Raw genomic sequence first — 22,723 nt, forward strand, 5'->3', positions numbered from 1 at the left:
AATTATTTAATTTAAAAGACATCTCTTTGTACAACCCAAATCACAGCACTTTTTACATTTTACATTGTGCTCCTTGTTTGACTGCTACTAAACAGAAGGACACCAAAGGACATATTAAGCACAGGGTTATTTCACTACTATTATTTTCACTCTTTTCCATTGAAAAAACACTGCAGTTTTATACCGAGAAACCCTGTCCTTCACACTTTAATCTGTGTCCTTCAGTGTCTTATAGTTTGTAGCACCCTTTCATTTAACAGCTTTTCAGTGTTGAACAGTTCTTTTTGGAACAGGGTAGTTTTACCTGGTTCCTATGTGAAATCATTGCCATTGTAATCCAGTCTGACTTGCAAAAGAAGTAAAGGACACTTTGAAGGACAATAAATGTATTTCTAAATAGCTCAAAGCTTCTTTTTTTCTATAAACAGCCAACAGTTTAAATCAATTTCCTATTATGATCCAGTGAATTAATTGTCTGCAATTAAATTAGGTTGGAGTTCCCTCCTGGCACTAAACTCCTTCTCAGCAGTGCTAGGAAAATAGTGTCGTGTTTTGCAGTGTAGATCCAGGTAATGCACCTGCCTGAAGCAGCAGCAGCAGCAGAAGCAGCAGCATAATACAGTATTGACTGAATCCCTGCAGTAGATAGCCTCCTCTCCACAGTAACAGTGGATTGATTGTATTATGATCAAGACAGGTTCAAATCAAGGATTTCTTATATGATATACATATTATTCCTGTGTTCACAAACTTTGATCAAGGTGCTAACCAACACGTTTATCTACTGCACTTACAATATCTTCGCTGTCTTTTTGCAAGATTATTAATTGTGTGATATCGTCTGGGTAAAGTTCAATGGAGGGATTTCATAATTATTAGTAATATTTTCTCAGTGTAGTGTATGACTTAAAAGATAAGGAAATCTTTAATGGAGGTGTCCCTATATATATATATAAAACTACATCTCCCAGCTGCAAGTTATTTCATTTCAGTGACAATGGGAGACAGAACATCTGAAATAGTTTCTATGTATAGGTTGGTGGTTTGGGGTACTAAAGAAATGTGAAGAATGTTATTTGTGAAACGGCTGAACTTGAGCAATTGAATATGAACTGTATACTTCTATGGTAAGCACATTATGTTTGCATTTACGAAATAACGTCAAACTTGTTTTTATTATTGCCTCTTGGGATTGTAAGTACCCCACATGTCTCAATAGCAACCGCACCAAAGCAGACGCAACTGGTAGTAAAACTGTCCCAGTGTTGCAGTGTCCATAAGTGTACTCTACCCTACTGGCTACCCCGAAACTGGTCGAACTGGTTTGCTACAGCTGCCTGCCTGTGTGTGTGCTCCGGGCCATTTGCTGCTCTCTATGGGGAAACTTGCTGGGAACGTACTGGTTAGAACTGGATTAAACTGGTGTTTCCTCTACAAACGTACCAGTCACCAGTACCAGTGGTTCATCGAGAAAGAACAAAGAAACGGAAAAACTGTTATGTGTAAACTACGACTAAACTAAAGTGTTTTACGTTTATAGAAGTGCGGCTTTTTTTTTTTATCACTTGAAGATTTCTACACAAAGAAAGGAACACTTTTAAACTTCTGTGTATTTTCTCAGGTGTTATCTAGTGTGACTTTCCAGCGCGGGATCATGTCAAAAATGGTTATGTAAAACAAACTCCATAGGGGATCATACACTTTTACAAAATGTTTAAATGTTTAAAAAAAAAAAAAAAAAAAAAAAAAAAAAAAAAACGCCTCAAAACAGAAAACTGCCATTAGGGTCCGAGTCAGAAAAGTCTCAGTTGTCAAAAATAAAATAAAATAATATAAATAAATTACGGAAAAGTGTGTTTTATGGATATCTAAAATACTTTTTTTTTTTTAGTACGAATATACAATAACTTGAATATCTTTGGAGCCTCTTTCTAAATGGTTTTCTATTTTTTCAAGGACTTCATTTTTACTTTCTGTTTTTCTCGCGTTGATTATTAGAGCCTGGTGTTGTGTGAAGAAAAAAAAAGCTCATTTCCTGGAGTGCAGGGGAGACCAGGCCTGAGCAGCTGATCGCAGAGGCCTTTCCCTTTCCCCCCTTTGTGTGTGTTTTATATATATATTTTTATACTTATATGTGGAAAATAGTAATCATAATTAAAGTGCAGGACCAAAGAAGAAAGAATGTTTGCTTTTGTGAGGTTTCTGGAAGACGATGTTTGCTACGCGCTTCCAGTTTCCAATGTAAAGGATTTTAAACCTCTGCACAAGACGGATTTCGATAATCAAAAGGTGTATTTGGTTAAGAGAACAGAAGAGAATGGCACAGGCCAGCCTGGAAATGCACAAATACTGGCGCTTGCAGGTAAGTCATTTCAGAAAACCCTGATTGTTCTGTTTTATCGTATCAATTTGGACAATGTGTATAGGTTAGGGTAGTTGATTAGAATAATATCGTTAAGAAAAGCGTGATGATGCAGGCTGTGTGAGGTACATGACTGACACACCACTCATCCCAGCTCCCATTAAGCCGTGCGTGTGGTATGAATTACATGTTTATTATTCCCAGAAGTTTGTGCTAACACCAAATGGATGTATGATTTTCAGAATACTTGATTCGCTTTGAGACGGAATGTGTGTGTTACTAGTGCTGTTTTGGCCCAAACACAGACTGTGTCTGTTTTTTTTACATAGCACCGGTACCCTGTTGATGAATATAGAAAGGTCTTCATTCAAAGAAAACGATATTGTGTAACGATACATTACATCGTTTAATGGCATTGTACAAAAGTTACCGTTACATCATAAACTAGTCCTACTAGTAACAACCAGGCGCTGTTGTTTATGTATAGCGAATAAAAACACCTGCACAAACGCACATTTAACCAGAAAAAAAAAAAAAAAAAAAAAAAAACGTTTTAAATAAATACATTTGCTTGGGTAGCGCCGAAGCCTGCTTGTAACTGAAGTAGAGGAAGGTGTCAATTTGGTATTTAATATAATCTTTTTTTTTTTTTTAACTGTTTTCTGTTGTCGTGTTAAGGACACAAATTTGAAAGTGCTGCCAACGAATACCATAGCAGTGGGTAACAACAAAGCTGCAACAAATATTTCCACAGGTTTATTGAAAGGTCTGAAAAGGTCAACGATACATTTTATAACATTACATTTTGTATCCGTTCTCTGCAAGACCACAACGCAGTTCTTAAATCTGGTTTATACTTCTCTCGCAGACAAAAGCCGTATGTCAGCTACAGACACGTCTATGGGTGCACCAGAAGGATTGAGCACCCCCGAGTTCGCAGACTTTTTGACGCAGCAAAGTTATCGTAGCTGTTGGTCTACTTTCAGCCAGTCTGCTTTACTGCCGGTATCGACTTGTGACTAGGCATTGCCAACAGGTTCCACAATCCCAGGACAAGACAGAACGGGGTTTTAAAATTGCCCCTAAACTGAATCAAGTGAATGTGTCAATTGGCTGCTATATATTTGCTGAAATGAATAATGTTGCTGAATTACTATGAGCAGCAAATAAAACTGATCAGCACTTTTCCACACTGCCTCCGATCAGACGCACTGAACAGCTGAGCAACGTTACTGGTTTGATTGGGAGAGTAATTGCATGTTATGGGCGGTTTAATATTAATGAACATAAAAAATAGCGACGTTAACTTATTAGTGAATAATGCAAATAAAAATAAATAGTATTAATAATAATACAGATTAAAAAAAGATTAATTAAATGTATTCATTTAGCAAAGGTTAATTAACGTTTTGTTTTAATTGTTTAGGGGCAGGTTTAAATCCTGGTCTGTTCATGTTTATGAACTAATTCAAATCAGAGTTCCTCAAAAACGTGCTGAATCGCGGTTCACTGGCTTGCGACAAAGCGACAAATCATGGGTTTTTTCAGCATCGTCCGATTCTGTGCGTTTTGCTGTCGCAGACACTCAAGAAAAGGCCGTACGACTTTTTTTTTCTTTTGTTTTTGTTGGTTTTTTTTAAAGATGCAGCTCGGGGAATTGCGGATGATGTCATTCCGACCGCCAGAGACTACTGACTGAGACCTAAAACTGGGTCGCAGTCGGAAGATAAACCAACCTTAATTTCAGCTATAGTGCATTTAAACAAGTTTTACTTTCTGCGTTAAACTAAAAAAAAAAAAAAAAAAAACTATTGCTTTTTTAGACCATGAAATAAGTGGCTGTGCGTGTGTCTGCACAGCAGCATAAGATCGGTGTGTGGCAGAAATCTGGACCAGTAGTCGGCACATTTAGGTGATACATATTTATTTTATTTGCCTTTCTTAAAGCCATATTATAGACCCTATTGTTAAATAAATAAAGTGCATCTAAAATATCATGAACTTGGCATATTTGTATGCATTCTCTAATCATTTTCCGACCACGTGATTATAACAGTTATCACAAGCAAGAGGGGCTTGTGTTTGTTTTGAAAGCAGTGGGGCGCACACTTCACATTAGTTGCTTGCAGTCACGCTTTTACAGCAGAACTGGATTCAAGTACATATATATTGATAGACCTTGGAGTAAAATCTGCACACAATTGGTGTTGTTTATCAGTCTACATAAGTGCATATAACAATTGTCATCAACCAGGGAGATGGCAAAGCAATACAAGTAAAGCACTGTACAATTAATGTTTGATAGCAGCATCACAGCTGTCCTTAATGGGAAATTGCACATTAGCAATAGGGGAAATATTGGTCTTTGAATTAATTTTTATTTAACTTTATATTTTAAACATAGTGTTAGGCAAGGTCTCAAAGTAGATTGTGGGTTAAGTAGATGCTGCAGCAGCTTTGCTTTCCCGATATCACCACCTCATGGATGTCTGTTTTCATTTAAATAATTAATTTTCATTTTAATAATTAAACTGCTACTGTATCAAACTGACCACCTGTTCTTGCTGAATTCTTAAAGAAAACATACAAGAGTTTGAACACAGCATTCTGCAGAAGAAGATGAAGATTCCCAAACTCTCCACAAAAGATGTTGAAAAATCACAGCAGAATCACTTTGGGGAGGAACCAATGCCACTCAGACACAAAAAGGTACATCTCCTTGACTTCCCAGCATACTAAAGAAATTTCTGGGAGGCCACTAGGGTGTTCGGGGTCAGTTGCCCCAAAAACAAGATGGGCTTCTACAGAATGTAGTTTGAATGTGTGTCTGTCTTATAACTGTGATTTAACATAAGAGCCTCAGGGTGTAATGAGTACTGTAGATGCCACGTAGGTTTTGGTGAAGTGTGAAATAGCCCATTCACTAAAACATTATTTCTGAGATTTGGACAGAGAGCTTACTGAATGTTTTGAAACTTCTTTATGCTTTTCAGCAGATGCATATTTGTAAATGTCAACCTTTAGGTAAAATCAGAGTATGGGAATCATTTCTTTATGGCTGACTAGAAATTACAGGCATCTCAGAATGGCTTGAGGCTGGTTTTGTATTGCACAAATTACAGCTCCACCCACTGCCAAACTCACTGCTAATTTGAGAATGTTAAAAAGGGCAAAGTAAAATGTATTAGATCCATATTCTCTGTTTTGTCTGATATTTGCTGAGATTTTACTTTTGAAGTTTAAAGGAACCAGGCTGCTCCATGTCACAAAAACATTTATGTGCCGCATTTCCAAAGGACTTTCTTATGATTTGAAAATTGTTGCATCATCAGTTATTCATGGCATATGGAAGTACATTTAAGTTTGAGACAACTATAGGATGCGACCAAACTAAGAACCAGAACAGTTGTAAACATCACAACACTGTAATAATAAATCAACCTTACTCTTCAACTTATTGCATCTTTGCTGCCTGCAACATTATTTTCAGTTTGTAAATTTAGTAATTGAAAGATAAGGAACACTGATTACCGCAGTATGATAGCCTCCCCAAGCTCCTCTGAGAGCATTGCTCACTGCAGGTTGTGGTTTTGTGATCCAAGCTGTAATGTCCACTGGGGGCAAAGCAGAGACCTCCAAATTCATTTGACTTGTGACCTGTGCTGGGTTCAGGCCACCTAACTCCTTATTGAGCATAGGTTTGAGCCCAGTCTTCCTTCCCCAACCCCAGGCACAAGAGCACAGTCGCTCCTCGAGCGCAAACTCCTCAAAGAGCCTGGCGGCTGTGGTCGCACGGCTGGAGCGCAATGCTGTGAACTCGTACGCGGAGGGTGAGGAGGAGGAAGAGGAGGAGGAGGAGGATGAAGATGAGGAGGACAATGAGGAGGACAGTGTGGTGGAGGACTCGGGCACAGGGGAGGCCATGGTGCCACGCTACCTCTATGAGGAGCTGGTGCACAACTACAGGCAGCAGGAGGAAGAGATGCGGCGCCTCCAGCAGGAACTGGAGCGCACACGCAGGCAGCTGGTACAGCAGGCCAAGAAGCTCAAACAGTATGGCAGCCTGATGACCGAAGTGAAGGAGCTGAGAGACTTCAACCGGAGGCTGCAGGACGTCCTGCTCCTGAGGCTCGGCAGCGGTAAGAGTCTGGGGACTGTTTACTTCAGTACTGTCCTTGTTGAAATGTGTTACTAAAACGATCAAATGCTATCAAGGCCCTTGTTAAATTCAGCTAACTGGTTGCTTTTGGTTCCATGGATGTCTTTCATGAGGTTATCAGAAGAAACATGTGGATAGCATTGGTAGGATAACTCATTTAAGGTGATAATTCCATAAATCTTAACTGTGGTGCACTTCCACCAAGGTGATTTGCAAGCTGTACCATTCCTCCATTGATTGACATGCTTTCAGCCAGTAAGGGTTGTGTGTTTATTTTTTTTGTTTTTTTTAAACTCAGAACTTACTTTAACCTACATGTTTTAAAAATGGTTTTTAACCTGCTAATTTGATATAGGCATATGTAGCTAATGGAAGTGTAAAGCAGTTTTTATGGATTTATGGAATTATTTTGTTAGCTACAAGCACTTTAAAAAGTCATTTCAGATCATATTTTTGGAGGTGACAGTTTGTGAACCATGTCATGCACGAAATGCTCTCCTCTGGCCACCCCCCGTCTTGCAGAGGTGTCTCGGTCTGTGCTAGGTCTCTTCTGATGATTGCTACTTCATACTGAAGTACACTTTGCAGCAAGTGGTCAAACATTTCTACTCAGAATCTGGCTTTGTCTTTAACAAGTCATATATTTTTCTCAACCAGCAATGTATTAAAAAAACACAAGTCGCTGACCAAATATGGCAAACTGGTCAAAGGCAATATCATTATTGTTAATGTATCAAAAACATGTGGTACTGCCTAATTTTGAGCTTGAATAAAAATTCCATTCGCTGTACCGAATTCCAAATTCCTGGAACATCCATAGGGAATATCCTAGTAAACAGAGCGCTTAAATGTTTTTTTTTTTTTTAACTTGAAGCTGCTCAAACTTTTTAAAAAAATGTTTTTAAATTGTATCAAAAGCAATAAAAACAAGTGTAATGCCATTTGGTACATTGTGCAGTGCCAACATTATATAACCAGTATCTGCACAGGTTGGCTCATTAAAATATGTTGGGTTTTTGCCAACAAAGCAAGCAGAGATTTTATTTAGATTTCAAAATCTCCCAAAAATTGACTTTTGCAGCATTTTCTAAAATACTCACAGTGGAAAGTACAAAACATCAGTGACAACAATAGAGGGATTTTCCTAGTAATTAATTCTCTCTTGGATTGTAATGGTTTCATGAGAGTGGAGTAGAAAATAGTTTCAGATTTTGGACGAAGTGTCCTTGAATGTAGTTTGTTTATGTGTTTGAATTTTTGGTTAGCAGTGCCTGTTAAAACAACAGTTAACCCAATGGCTGCCTTCTCTAGAAATGCCTTTATAATTCCAGAGACGTGGCAGACGCAGTGTTAGAATAGCTGCCCTTGAGCAGTGTGAGATCAGGGTTTAGTCACCTGCTGGAGTTCACTTTGCATTCCTGCGAGTCTAAAGCGAGGTTGAGGGAAGTTCTCTCATTAGGAAAAGCCTACTTAGTTGCCTTCTGTGATCACCTCGAAGCATAGTACGAATTGGCTCATTGACAAAAAACAAAAAAATTATATAAATAAATAAAAATAAACTCATTGAAACTTGAATACAACTATACAAGGAAACTTTATAAACTTAAAAAAAAAAAAAACCTATTCCTTGAACAGGTATTATTGTACATTTTTACGACAATTTATGCTTCCTTAAAAGCAGCTAATTGCAGAAGGTACTGCACTGCAACAGTTTACCTGTGTGCCTTTCATTGCTGAAACCCAAATGCTATTATGGGGATCGCTTATCCAGTTGTTGTAACAGCACTTGATATTCTTCTAATTTACACAGTAAAGTTTTGGCAATATTTGTTTATTTAAACCTAGTTACTTGCAAGTCAAGTGCAGTATTTTAGTTGCTATGTAATGTGGTAGTCCCTGGGTGGATGAGGTATACCACAGAATTTCACATCCTAGTAAACAAGTACATAATATCCACTAACTTGTGGTTTAAATTATAATTTGTTTTTAAATAGCCTTTTCTTTCTAACAAGAAATCAAGTCGGTGAATATGGTCTTTTTATAGACATTTCACAAACACATACATTCTCAAGATATGCAATGGAAAAAATGTCCCATCTTTAAGAAACATTTTGAATCTGAATGTGTCACTCAGTTAGTCTTTTTTTGTATTATACCCTGGTGCTAGCTGATAGCTCAAATAGTATATTTATAGCCATGACAGAGATGTATATTACCAACATACTAATGCTAGATATCCTTCTCCAGTTTCATTGCAATTTGTTAAGCAGTTATCTTGTGTAAACTCTTGATGTACACTGTGTACAAAACATATTCTGTTTAAGTATCAAAAAACATTAAATATTGAGGATGTAATTCAGGAAGTTTAATAGCACAGTGCAACATCTTCACAGCTTTAAAAAAAAAGTGAAAATAGTCTGCTGCTTTGCTTTGTTGGTAGTGATCTCCCACCCTTCTAACGTTGTGTGTGTCTTCTTTGGTCCTGGTTACAGAGCCAATGCACGACAATGGCACTCAGACAATCAAGGTTGATCCGGTGGAGCCAATTATGGAGCCACAGGAGGTCTGTCGGGAAGAGGCTAACGCCAGCTCTAGCTCCAGCCACTCTCCGTCCCCCAGAAACGTATACACTTTCAACGATGGGAAGGTATGTTCAACACATGCACTTCAGAGTTCTACCCCACTTTTATATATGTTGTTAGTTCATATGTTAAATAATACAAACAAATATGCACAGCCGCCCCTACCAATATTACTACCAAACATGCACAGCCTTCCCAACAAAATATTGCATTTATAGAGATAATAGCTTATCCAAATGTGATGAAACTTACTGGTTAATATTTTTAGGGTTCTCATTCAAGACATGGGACCATTATGCTCTCTTCATGTCTGTCCATCTGTCTGTCACACTCCACCGAACTGCCTTGATTTTGATGATCTTCAATTTATAAATCATCCACTCCTACACTCCTGTAGATGTTTTGGATTGTATTTTGGGGGAAATCCGATAAAGTAATAATACAACAGGACTCTCTGAATGTCCCTGCACTGTTTTATTTTTATATGCTGTATTTTTTTATGAATTTCCCTATATAGTGCTGTAATGTATATGTGTACTGTAGTATACTGCATACTGTGCAAACCCAGTCAGTTCTGAATCCTGTCAAGTGTTGAAATGCCGTGAGTTGTTGGGTCTGGTTCTTAGCTATGACCTTCCTTTTGTAGTATCAGTCTGATCCCTTCCCTTCTCCCTGCAGGTACACTTGGGTGGTGGGATTTGGGTGGATGAGGAGAAGTGGCACCAGTTGCAGCGCACGCAAGGAGACTCTAAGTTCACCAAAAACCTGGCAGTGATGATCTGGGGCACAGAGACCCTGAAGAACAGGAGCGTCACAGGGGTAGCTACCAAGAAAAAGAAAGACGCCTTGCCTAAGCCCCCGCTCTCGCCAAGTAAACTCAAAATCGTGAGAGGTAAGGCAATGGAAATTGTATTTGCCTTTCAGGGTCTGTTTTCTATAGCGTTAGTTACGCAACTTTAAAATTGCTATTTGAAACCTTACAAATGACCCTTGCCTCCATTTTAATTTGTTTTGTTTGACTTTCTGTGCAGAGTGTCTGTACGACAGAGTATCTCAAGAAACAGCGGACAGTGCTGAGATTACACAGAGACTGTCCAAAGTGAACAAATACATCTGTGAAAAGATCATGGATATCAACAAATCAATCAAGAATGAGGAGAGGCGGGAATCCAAGTTGCTTATTAGACAGACAGTCAAGATGGAGAATTTCACCTACGATGGCATATAGTATTAAAAGTTGTCACCATAACTCATTCCATTCCTCATAGCGTGCCTAAAAGGACGAGACTGGATGATGCCCTACTCTCTTGAAGCTGCTCAAAAGTGACAGAAGAAAGTACGTCCTCCACGCACATCCTTTTAGGCCTGCCATAAGAAATACAGCGAGGTACGGTGACAACTTTTAGCAAGACATGCCATCAGAATTTCTTAAAGCGCTTTTTCAAGGGTTGGCTGAATGATGCAGAATGATAACTGGGGGGGGGGGGGAGTAGTGTAAATAGTTTTATATTTTGTCTCTTTTTATAGGAGTTACAGAAGTTTTAGTTTTAGTCCCATGTTATACCCCTCTTTCCTCCCTCTGTGTTCCTCTGTTTAAGAAAACAAACAGAAGTCGGTACCTTTAGAATTTTCTTTGCCAGGCTGCACAGTTTTTTTTTTTTTTTTTTTTTTTTTTTTTTACTCTTTTGCTGTTTGTGTGAGCTGTACATTTTCAGTTTAGCAAAAAATAGGTTCACTGATCATCAAGTTAGGTACAAATTTAAATGATGGTTAATGCTTTAAAGACCACGCTTCTTGACTGCATTTGTCAGTAATCACTACCAGATCCATCGTTTTATGGTACTCAGTTGGCAAAAAAGCCTCTCGGAGCACAATCAGAGACTTTCCATTGTAAGCCTATGTCTAGAAATACCAAAATAACAACCCCACTAGGTGCTGCCAGGATACACTGGAAAAAAATTGGAAAACTAACCATAAACGCACACCGCTGTTGTAGTCTATGAAAGATTAATTTATGGGTAAGTCCATAAATAATATTTTTATAATTTTAGTGTAAAACTCTGAGACTGTAGAATAAGTTATTGTTCTGTATCTTATTATTGAAAAGGTTAAACAACACTTTTTAAAATCAGAAAACTGTATTATACTTGTTTTAACAAGGGTGCTCTGGCTGTAACTGTGGGAAATGTTCTCTAGTAAATAGGGGTTATTATTGTCGTTATTTAATTTTCTTGATATTTCCTCTGCGTACTCTAAATGTTGTCAGAATGCCGTCATTTAGAATTGGCTGCACTTGAGAATAAGTGATAACCAAACACCTCAAGAACAGAACTCTTCCCGTGTCCCTTGGCTTAAGTGTCTGGGTTTACTGGCTAATCTTTCCTCGTTTTCAAAATCATTTGAGGAATTATAAACAAACATAATTGTCCAAAAAAGAAATTCCTCTTTAAAAAACATAATATATAGGAGAATGAAGCTCTGATGTACAAATCTAGGCCCTGTATTCAGGGACACTTTCTTTTAATAATAAACTCTTGCTTTCAAGCGTGCAGTTGCCACAGTAGGTTGAATTAAGTGCATATTCTTGATTTTCACACTGGGTAGCTTTTGAGTTCCAAAGGTGAACATTTTGTACAGTCAGCTTTATATGGGACAGCTTATAGTCCCTAGAGAGGTACTATAAATCAAATAATTTGTCTCTCTAGATGCCAAAAACAGGGTTAAGTAATGCAGCTGCGGGGGGTAATAGTTCATCTTAATGTTTTATGTGTTTCAAGCTATGTTGTCCATTGGTATGGTTTCAAGGACAACGTCATGAACAAATACTTTATAAAAAGGAGGTTTTAACCCCTGTCAGAGCTCTTCAGTCTGTAGTTGCCAACTTTGTTGACCAATAGTTATATAGCAGGAGAAGCTAAGTGCTTTCATCAATGGCTTTAGTCCACTAAAAGGAATATAGCTTCAGATACCACACATCCAATAAAGTGAACGACTAGAGCTTACTAGGAGAATCCTTGTTTGGGCACTGTTCTGCCTGTTTCTTGATTCCAGACAGTGGCCCCATCTGCTTCTACCACAGAGAAGATGAATAGCCAGTGGCTTTTTCTGGAATCAGGAAATAGACAGTGGACAAACCACAAGGTTTCGCCTAGGAAGTATGTAGATCTTAAAGTAAAATCAACCAAACTCAAAACAAACAAATTGAAAATGGAATTTGTTTGTCTTGCGTTTTCTTATTGTAACTGGGAAGGTTCTACTTTCCCTCCTGTGGTGGTTGATCTGGTATTTGTACATGAGTACTGTATTGCTTAGCTCACTTATATTGGCCAGATAAAGCAGTAGAATCAGTGTAGGTCAATTCAACAGTTTTTAGTCATCAGCATAAGGTATGGCAAGAATGCAAACTACCCAGGCTTGCAGAAATTAGACTCCAGCCTTAATGGTGATCAACATAGAACCACCTTGTATCTGAAGTGCGCTTGATCAGAAGATCTGTAGTTTTAAATTAATCTAGCTGTAGCTTAATTAAAACTAATTACAAATACTCCATCTTGGAGAGTATCAGATCATTTTATCACATCATAATGAATATCGCCAGTACAGCTCTACCACTAAAAACCATTCCATACCAAATACATTTTTTTGTTTGTCCAGAATGCACTACTTTGGTAGATGAAAAAGATCAAATGTACTGCGCTGATCTTCTACTGAAAAGAGACTTGTCTGTTGTGAGGATTTAAAGCATTCACTGTATGCTGCTTTCACCAGTTTGGAAATGTATCCTCTCTTACTGGCTGGACTGGTATATTTCATCGTATTTGAACTGTGTTTAATGGTAATGTTTACAACTGTGTACATATTAAGTTCCTGTCAGAAAGACGGCTGTAGTGGGGACATCAGACCAGAAGAAACGCGCAGTACTGCGAGATGAAATGATAAATGGATGAGCTGCTGAACGGTTTATTATTATAAAATAAAACAGGACAAAAACAAGGACACGGCACTGGCAGCCAAAACAAACAGACAAACAAAAACGAACTACACAGACAAACACAGTGAGCTGAATTTATGGTTTACGTTATTATTTTCTCCTCTCCACACCCGTTCTACGCTCCCCGAACACACAACCCAGAGTGAGTGAAAACGTGCTGCTTTTATGCAGCTGTACCGAGACTCGATTGCTAATCAATCATTCAGTTGGAGTCGCGGTACAAGTGAACATGAATTAATAAAGTGCAATTCCTCTTGCTCACATATTACTACATTTTACTTGCACATGAAGTGCTGTGCAATCCTCGTGCCTAAATACAAATATACATTTTAAACACTCGTGTTACACAGACCTGTTTATGTCCCGTGTACCAATGACTATACACCAACATTAACATACAACACAAAATACACACAGGCGGGGCACTTTGCCACAGTTCCAAATACAAATTACTAAATATTATAGAACAAACAAGTACTATATGTTTTCAGTAGCAGATCAGTCATTTTTCAGGTTCAGTAATCGCACAAGCAATTGGCCCTGCTGGAATATGTACTCTGATATTAAGGTCAAAAGAGTATAACTTTCAAAGGGTAAAAATTACTCATTTTGTTTATTAGGGGAAATGGTTTGACTACTATTGTTGCTTTTGGAGCCAAACCAAATGAAAAACATAACCCTTATAGACCAAAGTGACCCCCCCTTCTTTTTCTTTTTTTTAAATCTAAAATGAAATTCCCTCATGGAGCTGTAAAATGTTAGCTGTGATAGTGGTGTGGATTTGTAATTATTATTTTTTTTTAAATTATTTTTTACTGCTTACCTGTGCCAGTACATAAGAATGAATTCCCGATATAGCAGCTACTGAAGTTTAGCTAATATTTAGATTTGCTACTGTTTAGATCATAAAATAAACCAAATAATTGGTCTGTTTTAAGAAAAAAAAAAAAAAAAGATTTGCCATGATGTATGTTGTTTTTGTTTTTTTTATAAACACCAAGCTCCAAAATCTACTATGGCTAAGTAATCCATGTACTTATTTACTGTGCTTTACTTCCTTTAATATTCTCTGTAAAACTAAGAAAAGTAAAAATGCAATTATATTCATAAGACAATATCTTCATATAAAATCATATTGTCTTTCAGGTTGCTTATTTGGGTGTGGAAAAATATATCCAAAGTGTTTCCAGCGTTGGCAGTTTATAATAACACATGAGTCAATGACTGAAGAAAAACAATTGATTTGTGAATTCTCCTCTCTCCTCTCCCCTCCTGCTGAAGATAAAGCTATGGAATCGCTGTGTACCTGAGCTTAGGTACCCAAAGACAGCAAGCTACTCTCAAAGCCGTTACCTGAAGTGACGGCCGACTGGATTCATGTGAAAACTCTTCTGGCAAATGTTTGTTGCACCTACGGGTGTGTGACTAATTTTGCCACTTTGCATCATTTTTTGATGTGTCTACTGCAGCCTGTGATCCTGGTACTCTGTTTTAATGTACAGATTTACAGAATAAATTCAGACTTTTATTCTAAAATATAAAACAATTAAAAACCTTACGTGGGTTACTTGTTTTATTTGTTTGTGTGGCGTCTCTTCTGACTTAATATTTTAAAGCTTCCATTTTTAAACCAAATGAAAATGTATTTTTATTACGTGTCATTTGGATTATTTTTTTTAAACGCTATAACCAGTGTCTTATAATGGTACGTATTGCTGGTATCCCACTTTCTCTCTCCTCTCTACCTATTTAAATAAAACACAGTGCACATGCTTTGTGTATTAAAGGAAGTAGACAATATTCTCAAGTAACTTGTCTAATTTAAACAAATCACAAGATAAACTAGCTCAGGATCTCCATATTTCAAATTTTTATATCAACAACACAAGATACATTATTTTGGGATCTCAACTTTTCTGTTTTTGAGATTTTAAGGTAAATTATCTCATGGTATTTGACTCTGCTGTGAAAGCCAGTGATATTTTGCAGCTTGTTCCTGACTGGTAAGTAATGATATTGTACAACCTTGGTCTATACTTTATTTTGAGTTTGTCTTTAAGATGTTTCTGTTCTCTCTGTGTGCAACTTTAATTGCTTAACATTGTATGCTAAGATTACTGTATGTGGACGCTGGTAAGGCAGGTTGGTTTTTTGTCTCAATAAAATACTATACAGGGTGGATAAACTGTCTGTCCACCTCCAGGTCTTTGATTTAGATATAAACAGGTTAAACATATGATAGGTGCAGTTTCATGTGATTCAGGCGAGAATTGGAATTAAATGGGAGATGGATCTATATGTTAGCCAGAGAGCATATAGAGCTTTCTGATTTATTGCAAGGGGGGAAAAAAAGGTTAAAATCAGCCCACCAGCTCAGCAAAACCATCAACCGTAAAACCGCAATTTCAAATAGAAATGGCTCCAATATTGTTGAGTTTTGTTACTGCGTTTATGGGGAGAAAGTAGATGGCTTTGTCAGCTCAGAATTGAAATATAAAATGAGCAATCATATTAGAGATATTGAATTGGGGGGGGGGGGGGGGGGGGGGGGCGTGATAGATAAAATTTGCAGTGCCTTGCAGTAAGGTGCTTGTGGAGTGTCGGCTGCTCTGTATTCAGTTTTATATTTTCTTTAATCGCTGTTTTTCATATATATACACACACACATACAGCAGTATTCCTGTTAATCCTGTTAACAGTATCTTTAAACATCTCTCTGTTACTGCTTACTGAGTTTAAGAACGCTCCTGGTGTTTTGCGTGTTGCACATTTACATGCATCCTTGGCAAATCTAGGCGTTTTTCTTCCAGCAATACACCAGTGCAGTGCTAACCTAGCATCACCTGAATGTGAAATGAACAGTGGTCCAGCACCCAGTGCACCTCTGTTTCTTGTTTAGATTTATTATTTAAATGGCAATATGGCAAGAAAGCATTGAAGCCCTGTAAATGTGAAGAACACTGTACACCCAGCTATACTATAGACTGCACTTCTCTCTCTGATTTCTGTGGGGATGAAGTGGAGTAATTACAGACAAATTTATAAAGTTTTGGTGTATTATTTTTTGGCCTACATTTTAATTTGAAAATGAAAGCCAAAATGAACTAGCAAGTGCACGTTTTCTTTTCAACTACAATAAACTAATATAAGACTGGGTAGTTCATAGGACGATCATTTAAAAAAAAAAGCATTTTGCTGTGTAGGATTTGCTTATATCCTTCTACATTACGGTTCAAATGATTTATCAATTTTTCGATAACATCTGCATCATGCATCCAGTACTGCTGTGCACTCAGTAAATAACTTGTGGAACCTAATTAAAGCATATGCTGTAAATAACTGCTTGCATTTAAGAGTGACATGCAAGTGATTTCTATTGATAATTAACTTTTAGCTTGATCCTGGCTATCAGTCATCCTGTGTGTAAACCAAGGTCTGTGCAGAAGCCATTTGTTAATTTTTAGTCTGTAAATCACAGTGGCAATCTGTGTGGAGTGTATTTGTAAATCAGTTTAAATACTATATGGAATATCACTGCAGGTTCAAGATTCCAGTCTTTGTGAATAGTAGAATGCATTTTGGTTATTATAAATTGCAGTTCCAGACAGAACATTGACACAAAATGACTGTCAGGGTATACTTAAATCCAGAAGCCCCAGTCCAATTGAATATAGTCTGCCAGATTGGCTTTCTAGCCCATCGCGACTGAAACAGGGAGGTGCAGCTTTTATGTATTACAGAATATATGTCAGGGATACTGTTTGCATGACAAGTAAAGGAATTGTGTAATATGTCATTTTTAAAAATGCATTTAAAGAGTCAAATGTACTTTGCTATTTAAATCTTTAAATCAGCTGGAGGATCTGACATTTAAAAATAAATAAATAAATAAACGCCCGGCCCTTTTAATGAAAATTGCTCCAGCCTCTAAAATAATAACAGAAAAAAACACAAGATATCCTTGTTTAATAACAATTGGAGCATAAACTGTCTTTTTGAAACACCTAAATCCACATCAACCTGATTTCTCTTTAACAAAATCCATGTGATTACTGGGAACGCTTTTTATTAGAAATTTTATTTCGCAGAAGCAATAACATAAAATGTCGTCCCCCCCCCCCTGCAGCTGAAAGCTACTCGAGGTGTGTCCCAGTAGCAATGCAGACTGTGAAGTAAATAGATAAATTAGGGATGCTATTTTTTTTTTTTTTTTTTTTTAAATCAGATTACATCAGTCAACTAGCGATACCAATAAGTGTAAGTTGCTACATAAGCTGTAGTTGTGCTGTATTGTAGTACAAGTAAGTCAGTAGTCTTTGGGAACCATGAAACAAATGAAATACCTGTATCGTGTGTGTACTGTCCCATATTTTAATACTGGAATTTTTAATAAGGCCTTGTCACATTTGTGTTATACCTGTCATAACATAGAATTTTGTTATAGCTCTATCTGTAATTTATTAGGTAATAAAGGATAGTTATTTTTTAATTTCAAAATGTGACTAGCTCCTTATCACAAACAAAGACACAGCAATTGCATTCTTTCTGCAATCTATGAGTAGGTCACTAATACCACAATCGTTTATTTGGGAAACAGTTTTTTTTTTTTTTTTTTTTTTTTTTTTTTCATATGTAAAGTCAAATGAAAGGTTTGGTCTTGATTCAGTAATTAAGCAGTGGTGGTACTCTGATACAGCGCTGTTTAAATCGGCTGAAGAGACCCTTTCTTCTTTACTGCTCGGGATGTCAAAGGGGCTCTCCCAAGCATCAGCTAGGAAACAGTCCACACATTGAAGCTCCTCAATCCCAAAGTCAAGAGTTAGTGCCGGTCTCAGAAACTGGACTCACACAGCAGCGTACAGCAGACACTGTTGCAGGTCTGAGTTAACCATGAGCTCCAGGTCATCCAAGGGAATCACAAGCCAAGTTTGTTCCAACATTATACAGCCGTGTATGTGTGTGTGTTGGTGAGTGAGCTGGCGTGATGCGCTTGCTTTAGTTCAGTGTATCTGCTGTCAGTTTTGCTGCCAGGGTAAGAAAAAAATAAAACCCTTTCTGAAAATGGCCAAGTGTGAAGCATAAGTGAAATGGCAGAGAAACTGTCACGACGCTGCCCACTGTCAGATAGATCTACTGATTAATTATCCATTTTCTATCCTCCTTCTGGACTAAGAGAGCTGTAAACCCTTCAGAAGATACTTATTTATCTAGCTACTAACCAACACTGTTACAGCACATACTGCACTGGTCCAAACAATTAAGTAGATTTAATTTACAAAATTTTCTTCGTACTGGCTTCTACAGTACATTTAAGTGCCTTAGTTTACATTGTTAATAGCCTCCTGTAGATATTTCAGATTTAATTTGGTTATAACCCAATAAGCTCATGATTTCATACAGATATTTCAACCTTTCAGGTGCTGTGTGATTATTATGGAATTGTTCCACTCCTCTGTTGTATGATGGACGTTGTAAAAGAAGCTGCAATAAATGTTCTTATATCAATGTAAGTTATGAAGCAGAGACACTGATATTGGGATGCATTTTATGAAAAATTATTAGTCAGCTAGCAATACCACTGAATGTTGGCTGCTATTTCAGCTGTAGATGAGCTGTTTATAATACAAGTCAGCAATGTTTGGCAACCATGAAAACATTTAATACCTGCACTGTCCCATTTTATAATGTTGTTCCATTGTTTAATAATCACTGCAATTTTTTATTAAAGCCCTGTCACACTATCGTAATTTAGAAAAAGGCCAGGTGACAGTTAGTAATAGCAATTGCACTTTGTAATAACTGTCATAATATTTATAACGTAATAATTCAGCAGTTATTTTGAATTCTGTTTTATTGCAAAATATAACCAGTGCTCTATTACAAATGACAGGTATTGCAACTACAGTATGGGTTTCTTTCTCTGTACTGTGCTAATACCACAAGTGTTCATTTCACAAACAGATTTGTATGTGAAGGGAGCTGTTGGGTTCATTTCATTCAGTAAGATAATGTGGTGGGACTGTCCAGCAAAGGAAGCATGGGAGGAAAAATAATATAATCTCAAAGAAAAGGTATTCGATGTACCTTGACAATGAACCCTGACAAAGTCCTGTGTGTGAGGAGGGGAGGGTGTCAGAACTGCTGCAGCTAGCACGCGATCTGATTGGAAGGGAGAGGTGGGGTCGGGTTCTTTGCTCTTTCTGCCACATTGCAACGATAGAAAACTCAACGGCTTCAATTAATGCAGTGTGTGGCCTCAATTAAAAATCTGAAGCGGTCATGAATTTTTCATGCTAAGCATTTAAGCTAATTAACGCACAAATGAAGCATGTTGCAGTTAAAACTCCACTGAAGGGCTGACATTGACGGTCAATGTCACTGTGCCACCCTGAGCCCATGCACACCATAGCAGCTATTTAATATTCTTGTCAGCACTGTGTGTCTATGGACCAGTGGGAGCATTTTGAGGAAACGTTACTGCAGACTACAGCACTCAAGCCAAAGGGAAAAGGCTGTCGAGTTATGCTTTGTGAAATTGTATTAAAGGTATTTTACATTGCAGCTGTAAACAAAAAAGATACCTAATATGGCGACCCTGCAACCTGCCTGTTGCCGACTGAAGACGGGAACAAAGCATCTCGGCAGCAGTTAGCTTTAGATGATGAGGGCGAGTCATACAGACATGGGAGTGTGGGTTTGCTCCTTGGCTGTGTGAAGTCACTCATCATCACTGGGAATTCCAAAGAGACCATTGCAGTAGCTCTGGTGCTCCAGTAAGTTGTGAGGCAAAACTATGAGGGATTGTTTATCCTCATCACACTACACTGGACCCTACCAGCCAGGGGCCTCGTGAACTCAAGTGGACACCTGCAGTACTGACCTCTGACCCCCAGAAACTGGTAGCTCACCGACATCTGCTCTGAAGTTTCTGGGTGAAAGAGGCTTGTTTATAGGAATTTCTTAGTACAATAAATAATAAAGACTAAACTAATTATTGAATATGTTCCAACCTAATCCTCTACTTGAACCTTTTATACAAAATAATAAAAGGATCAGCCTTGTAGTGTGATATAAAATAGACAGTACAGGGACTAGCATGCCCCCACCCCAAGCTACAACGAAATGGGATTTACATCAATCTCTATAAATACACAAGAGTCAAGGAAATCCTCCTTCATAAATATTTTTCTTAGAATATATCTAAGAAATCTGTAGAATATATCTCTATTAGAGTGCCTACTTTATTACTACAAATCTATGTTTTTTTATTATATATACTGTGCATGTAATGCCAGGGTGTATAGACCTGTCTGTAAACTGGAATATATGCCATTAAATGTGGGTGTGTGTGTGTGTGTAATACTGTAGCATTTCTCTACTCTAGACATGCATTTCTAATTCAAACCATGACTCTAAATGCGGGTAGCATCAGTCTGCTTCTTAGTATTGACAGGTAGCATTTGGCTCCCAGTACCACTGTCTAAATGAATGACTTTTATTTAATGGCAATTTTCCAAAAAGGCTTGTTGAAATTAATTTAATAGACCTTGACTTTACAATGCAGTAAATCCATCAGAACAAGGCTTTGAAACCAAATGCACCTTGATAACATCACATCTGATATGTGATTAAAATCTTGCTTCCCATAAGAAAGTGTGTATTGATCTCATTGGTTAACCCAAAGTCTGCCGTCTGTCCTGGCCCGTTTATTTACACCTCCCAATTGTAAAAATCTTTCCTATTATTTAAGCTAACCTTGAACTTTTGAGAATAATGTTGTTGGCATCTCCAAACACGTGAATCCTATTGGGCTTAATAAATCGATAAAATCCACATTTAGAAGTTGGCAGGTGTTTCTCTATGAAGCACTGCAGAAACAACACAAAGAACATTCGGAAGGTTTTGTCTGAATCCTTTAAATATTCAGGAGGATATGGATTTCCTGAAGATTTCTCTTAAGTAGATTGCAGGCAGTTAAGATCTTAGTAATTTATATTGAAGTGTTAGAGGATTCACAGAATGGGGAAATCCTGATACAGAAAACATTTCACACCAGGTAAACTCACCATATTAACTACTGATACAAGCAGAGTTCAGACAGTTGGGGTCAGTGGTGTTATTATTATGACAGCATATGTTACTTTCATGTCCTCAATGTCGAATCGCCTTGTTGTTGCCTGTATTTTCCATTGTTTATGTGTTACTGATAGGTGATAGGCTGTAGTTTGGTGTTCATTGTTTTGTTTTTTTGTATGTATTTAAAGGGGAGCCGTACTCAAATAACAAGGCTCTCTAAATGTTCTGTAAACATAAAAACTGTGTTTCGCTGCAGCAGTTTTGTTAAAAAGTCAGGTGTTTGGCCATATTTTCAATTTTTTTGTCAGCTGGAAATGCAGGCCGCCGCCATATTGGAACCTTTCTGGCGCCGCTGTCACGTCATATCGTTGACAGCCACCCACACCAGTGAACGCCGGCACGGGGAATTATATTGAAATGCAAAGCGTTCAGGTTTTCAGGAAAAACAATAAAGGGCAGCCATAACAAAACAATGGCTACATAATATAGGAACGGGGCGTACCCGCTCAATAGCATACTATCTGTGACCAGCGAGTCAACAACAAGACGTCACACAAAGCACGATGGAAGAGAGCTCCAGTACATTCAATGCTAATTTGTTTTAATGGTTTTTATACGATATACTGCTTAAGGAGAGGCTCAAAATCAAAAGCTTTAGTTAATATGTTTTCTATTGAAATGGTTATATATTCATTTGCATTACAGTTCCCCTACAAGTATAGGATGGGTGCTTTATTTCCAGCAGTGACCTTACATCTTAATTGTCGATGTCACACTTCCTTCCTGCTGCATGTTGTGACACCCCCTATCTCTCCCTAATATTATGGTATAGTGTATTGTGTTACAGAGTAGATGCATCAATTCAAATTGCATGTAATCCTGTGGGACCCCCCCCCCCCCCCCAGAATGTAATGTAAACCTGAGTGTGTGTTTGAGTGAGAAGGTGAATGTGAGGGGTTGTCTGTGGTGATCTGTTGCACACACCGTGCCATTATCAATTAAGCTGGAGCTAATGTTTGAATCAGCGAAAGAGGTCTGTCTGGAGCGTAAAGGTTAATGTAGTTCTGAAGGTAGACAAGCTGGAGGGGGAAAAAAAAAAACAAACCTGCTACTCTGCAATCGATTAGCTGCCCAGGGATGAAGGACCTTTTGAGAAGCGACTGCGGCTCGTAATATCAGCTACTGGTCCTCAAGCTAATGAAAGGGGAGACTTTGAGTGGGCAGGGGGTCCATTTAAAATTATTATAACACATCTGCAGTTTAGAAAGGATTTCTACAGTGGTGTCTTCATCAAATACAGAATATGGGATCACACTGGTGCATGGCATTAATACTTGATTTCTGTTGGATTTTGAAGGTCACTTAAAATATATATATAATTGAATGTTGCATATATCAAGTTTGGCTGCTTTGTTCATATTTTGCTGTATTATTAGATTGAAAAAAGATAATTTTATTGTAGAAACAATCTAAATGGACATCCAATCACTAAATAGAACTATAGGTAGCATGGCGAGCAGGGGCAGAGCTGCACTATCAAGATGACTGTTTAT

The 22,723-nt window shown here is 37.7% G+C and overlaps 2 protein-coding genes across 3 annotated transcripts in view; both read left to right on the plus strand.

Annotated features, from left to right (window-relative positions):
* The window catches only part of LOC121326901 (cytosolic carboxypeptidase 6-like), a 260,712-nt gene that overhangs the window by 172,017 nt on the left and 65,972 nt on the right, over window positions 1-22,723 (plus strand). The gene's annotated exons all lie outside the window — the stretch shown is intronic.
* On the plus strand, window positions 1,138-13,051 carry LOC121326903 (BEN domain-containing protein 5-like). 2 transcript variants are annotated; one of them, XM_041270543.1, is made up of 6 exons: window positions 1,138-2,362; window positions 4,941-5,071; window positions 6,093-6,501; window positions 9,014-9,168; window positions 9,782-9,995; window positions 10,135-13,051. In XM_041270543.1, the coding sequence occupies exons 1-6, from the start codon at window positions 2,182-2,184 to the stop codon at window positions 10,329-10,331; spliced, it is 1,287 nt and encodes a 428-aa protein (XP_041126477.1). In that variant the 5' UTR covers window positions 1,138-2,181; the 3' UTR covers window positions 10,332-13,051. The 2 variants fall into 2 exon arrangements, with proteins under 2 accessions (XP_041126477.1, XP_041126478.1); XM_041270544.1 differs by having other exon boundaries at window positions 2,275-2,362; window positions 6,035-6,501.

Source organism: Polyodon spathula, chromosome 14 (genome assembly GCF_017654505.1).
Source record: "Polyodon spathula isolate WHYD16114869_AA chromosome 14, ASM1765450v1, whole genome shotgun sequence".
Lineage (NCBI taxonomy): Eukaryota > Metazoa > Chordata > Actinopteri > Acipenseriformes > Polyodontidae > Polyodon > Polyodon spathula.

Coding starts and splice junctions, on each gene's coding strand:
- LOC121326903 (XM_041270543.1), top strand. CDS start 2,182: ATGTTTGCTTTTGTGAGGTTTCTGGAAGACGATGTTTGCTACGCGCTT. Junction 5,072..6,092: donor TGCCACTCAGACACAAAAAG/GTACATCTCCTT, acceptor CCCCAACCCCAG/GCACAAGAGCACAGTCGCTC. Junction 6,502..9,013: donor GCTCCTGAGGCTCGGCAGCG/GTAAGAGTCTGG, acceptor TCCTGGTTACAG/AGCCAATGCACGACAATGGC.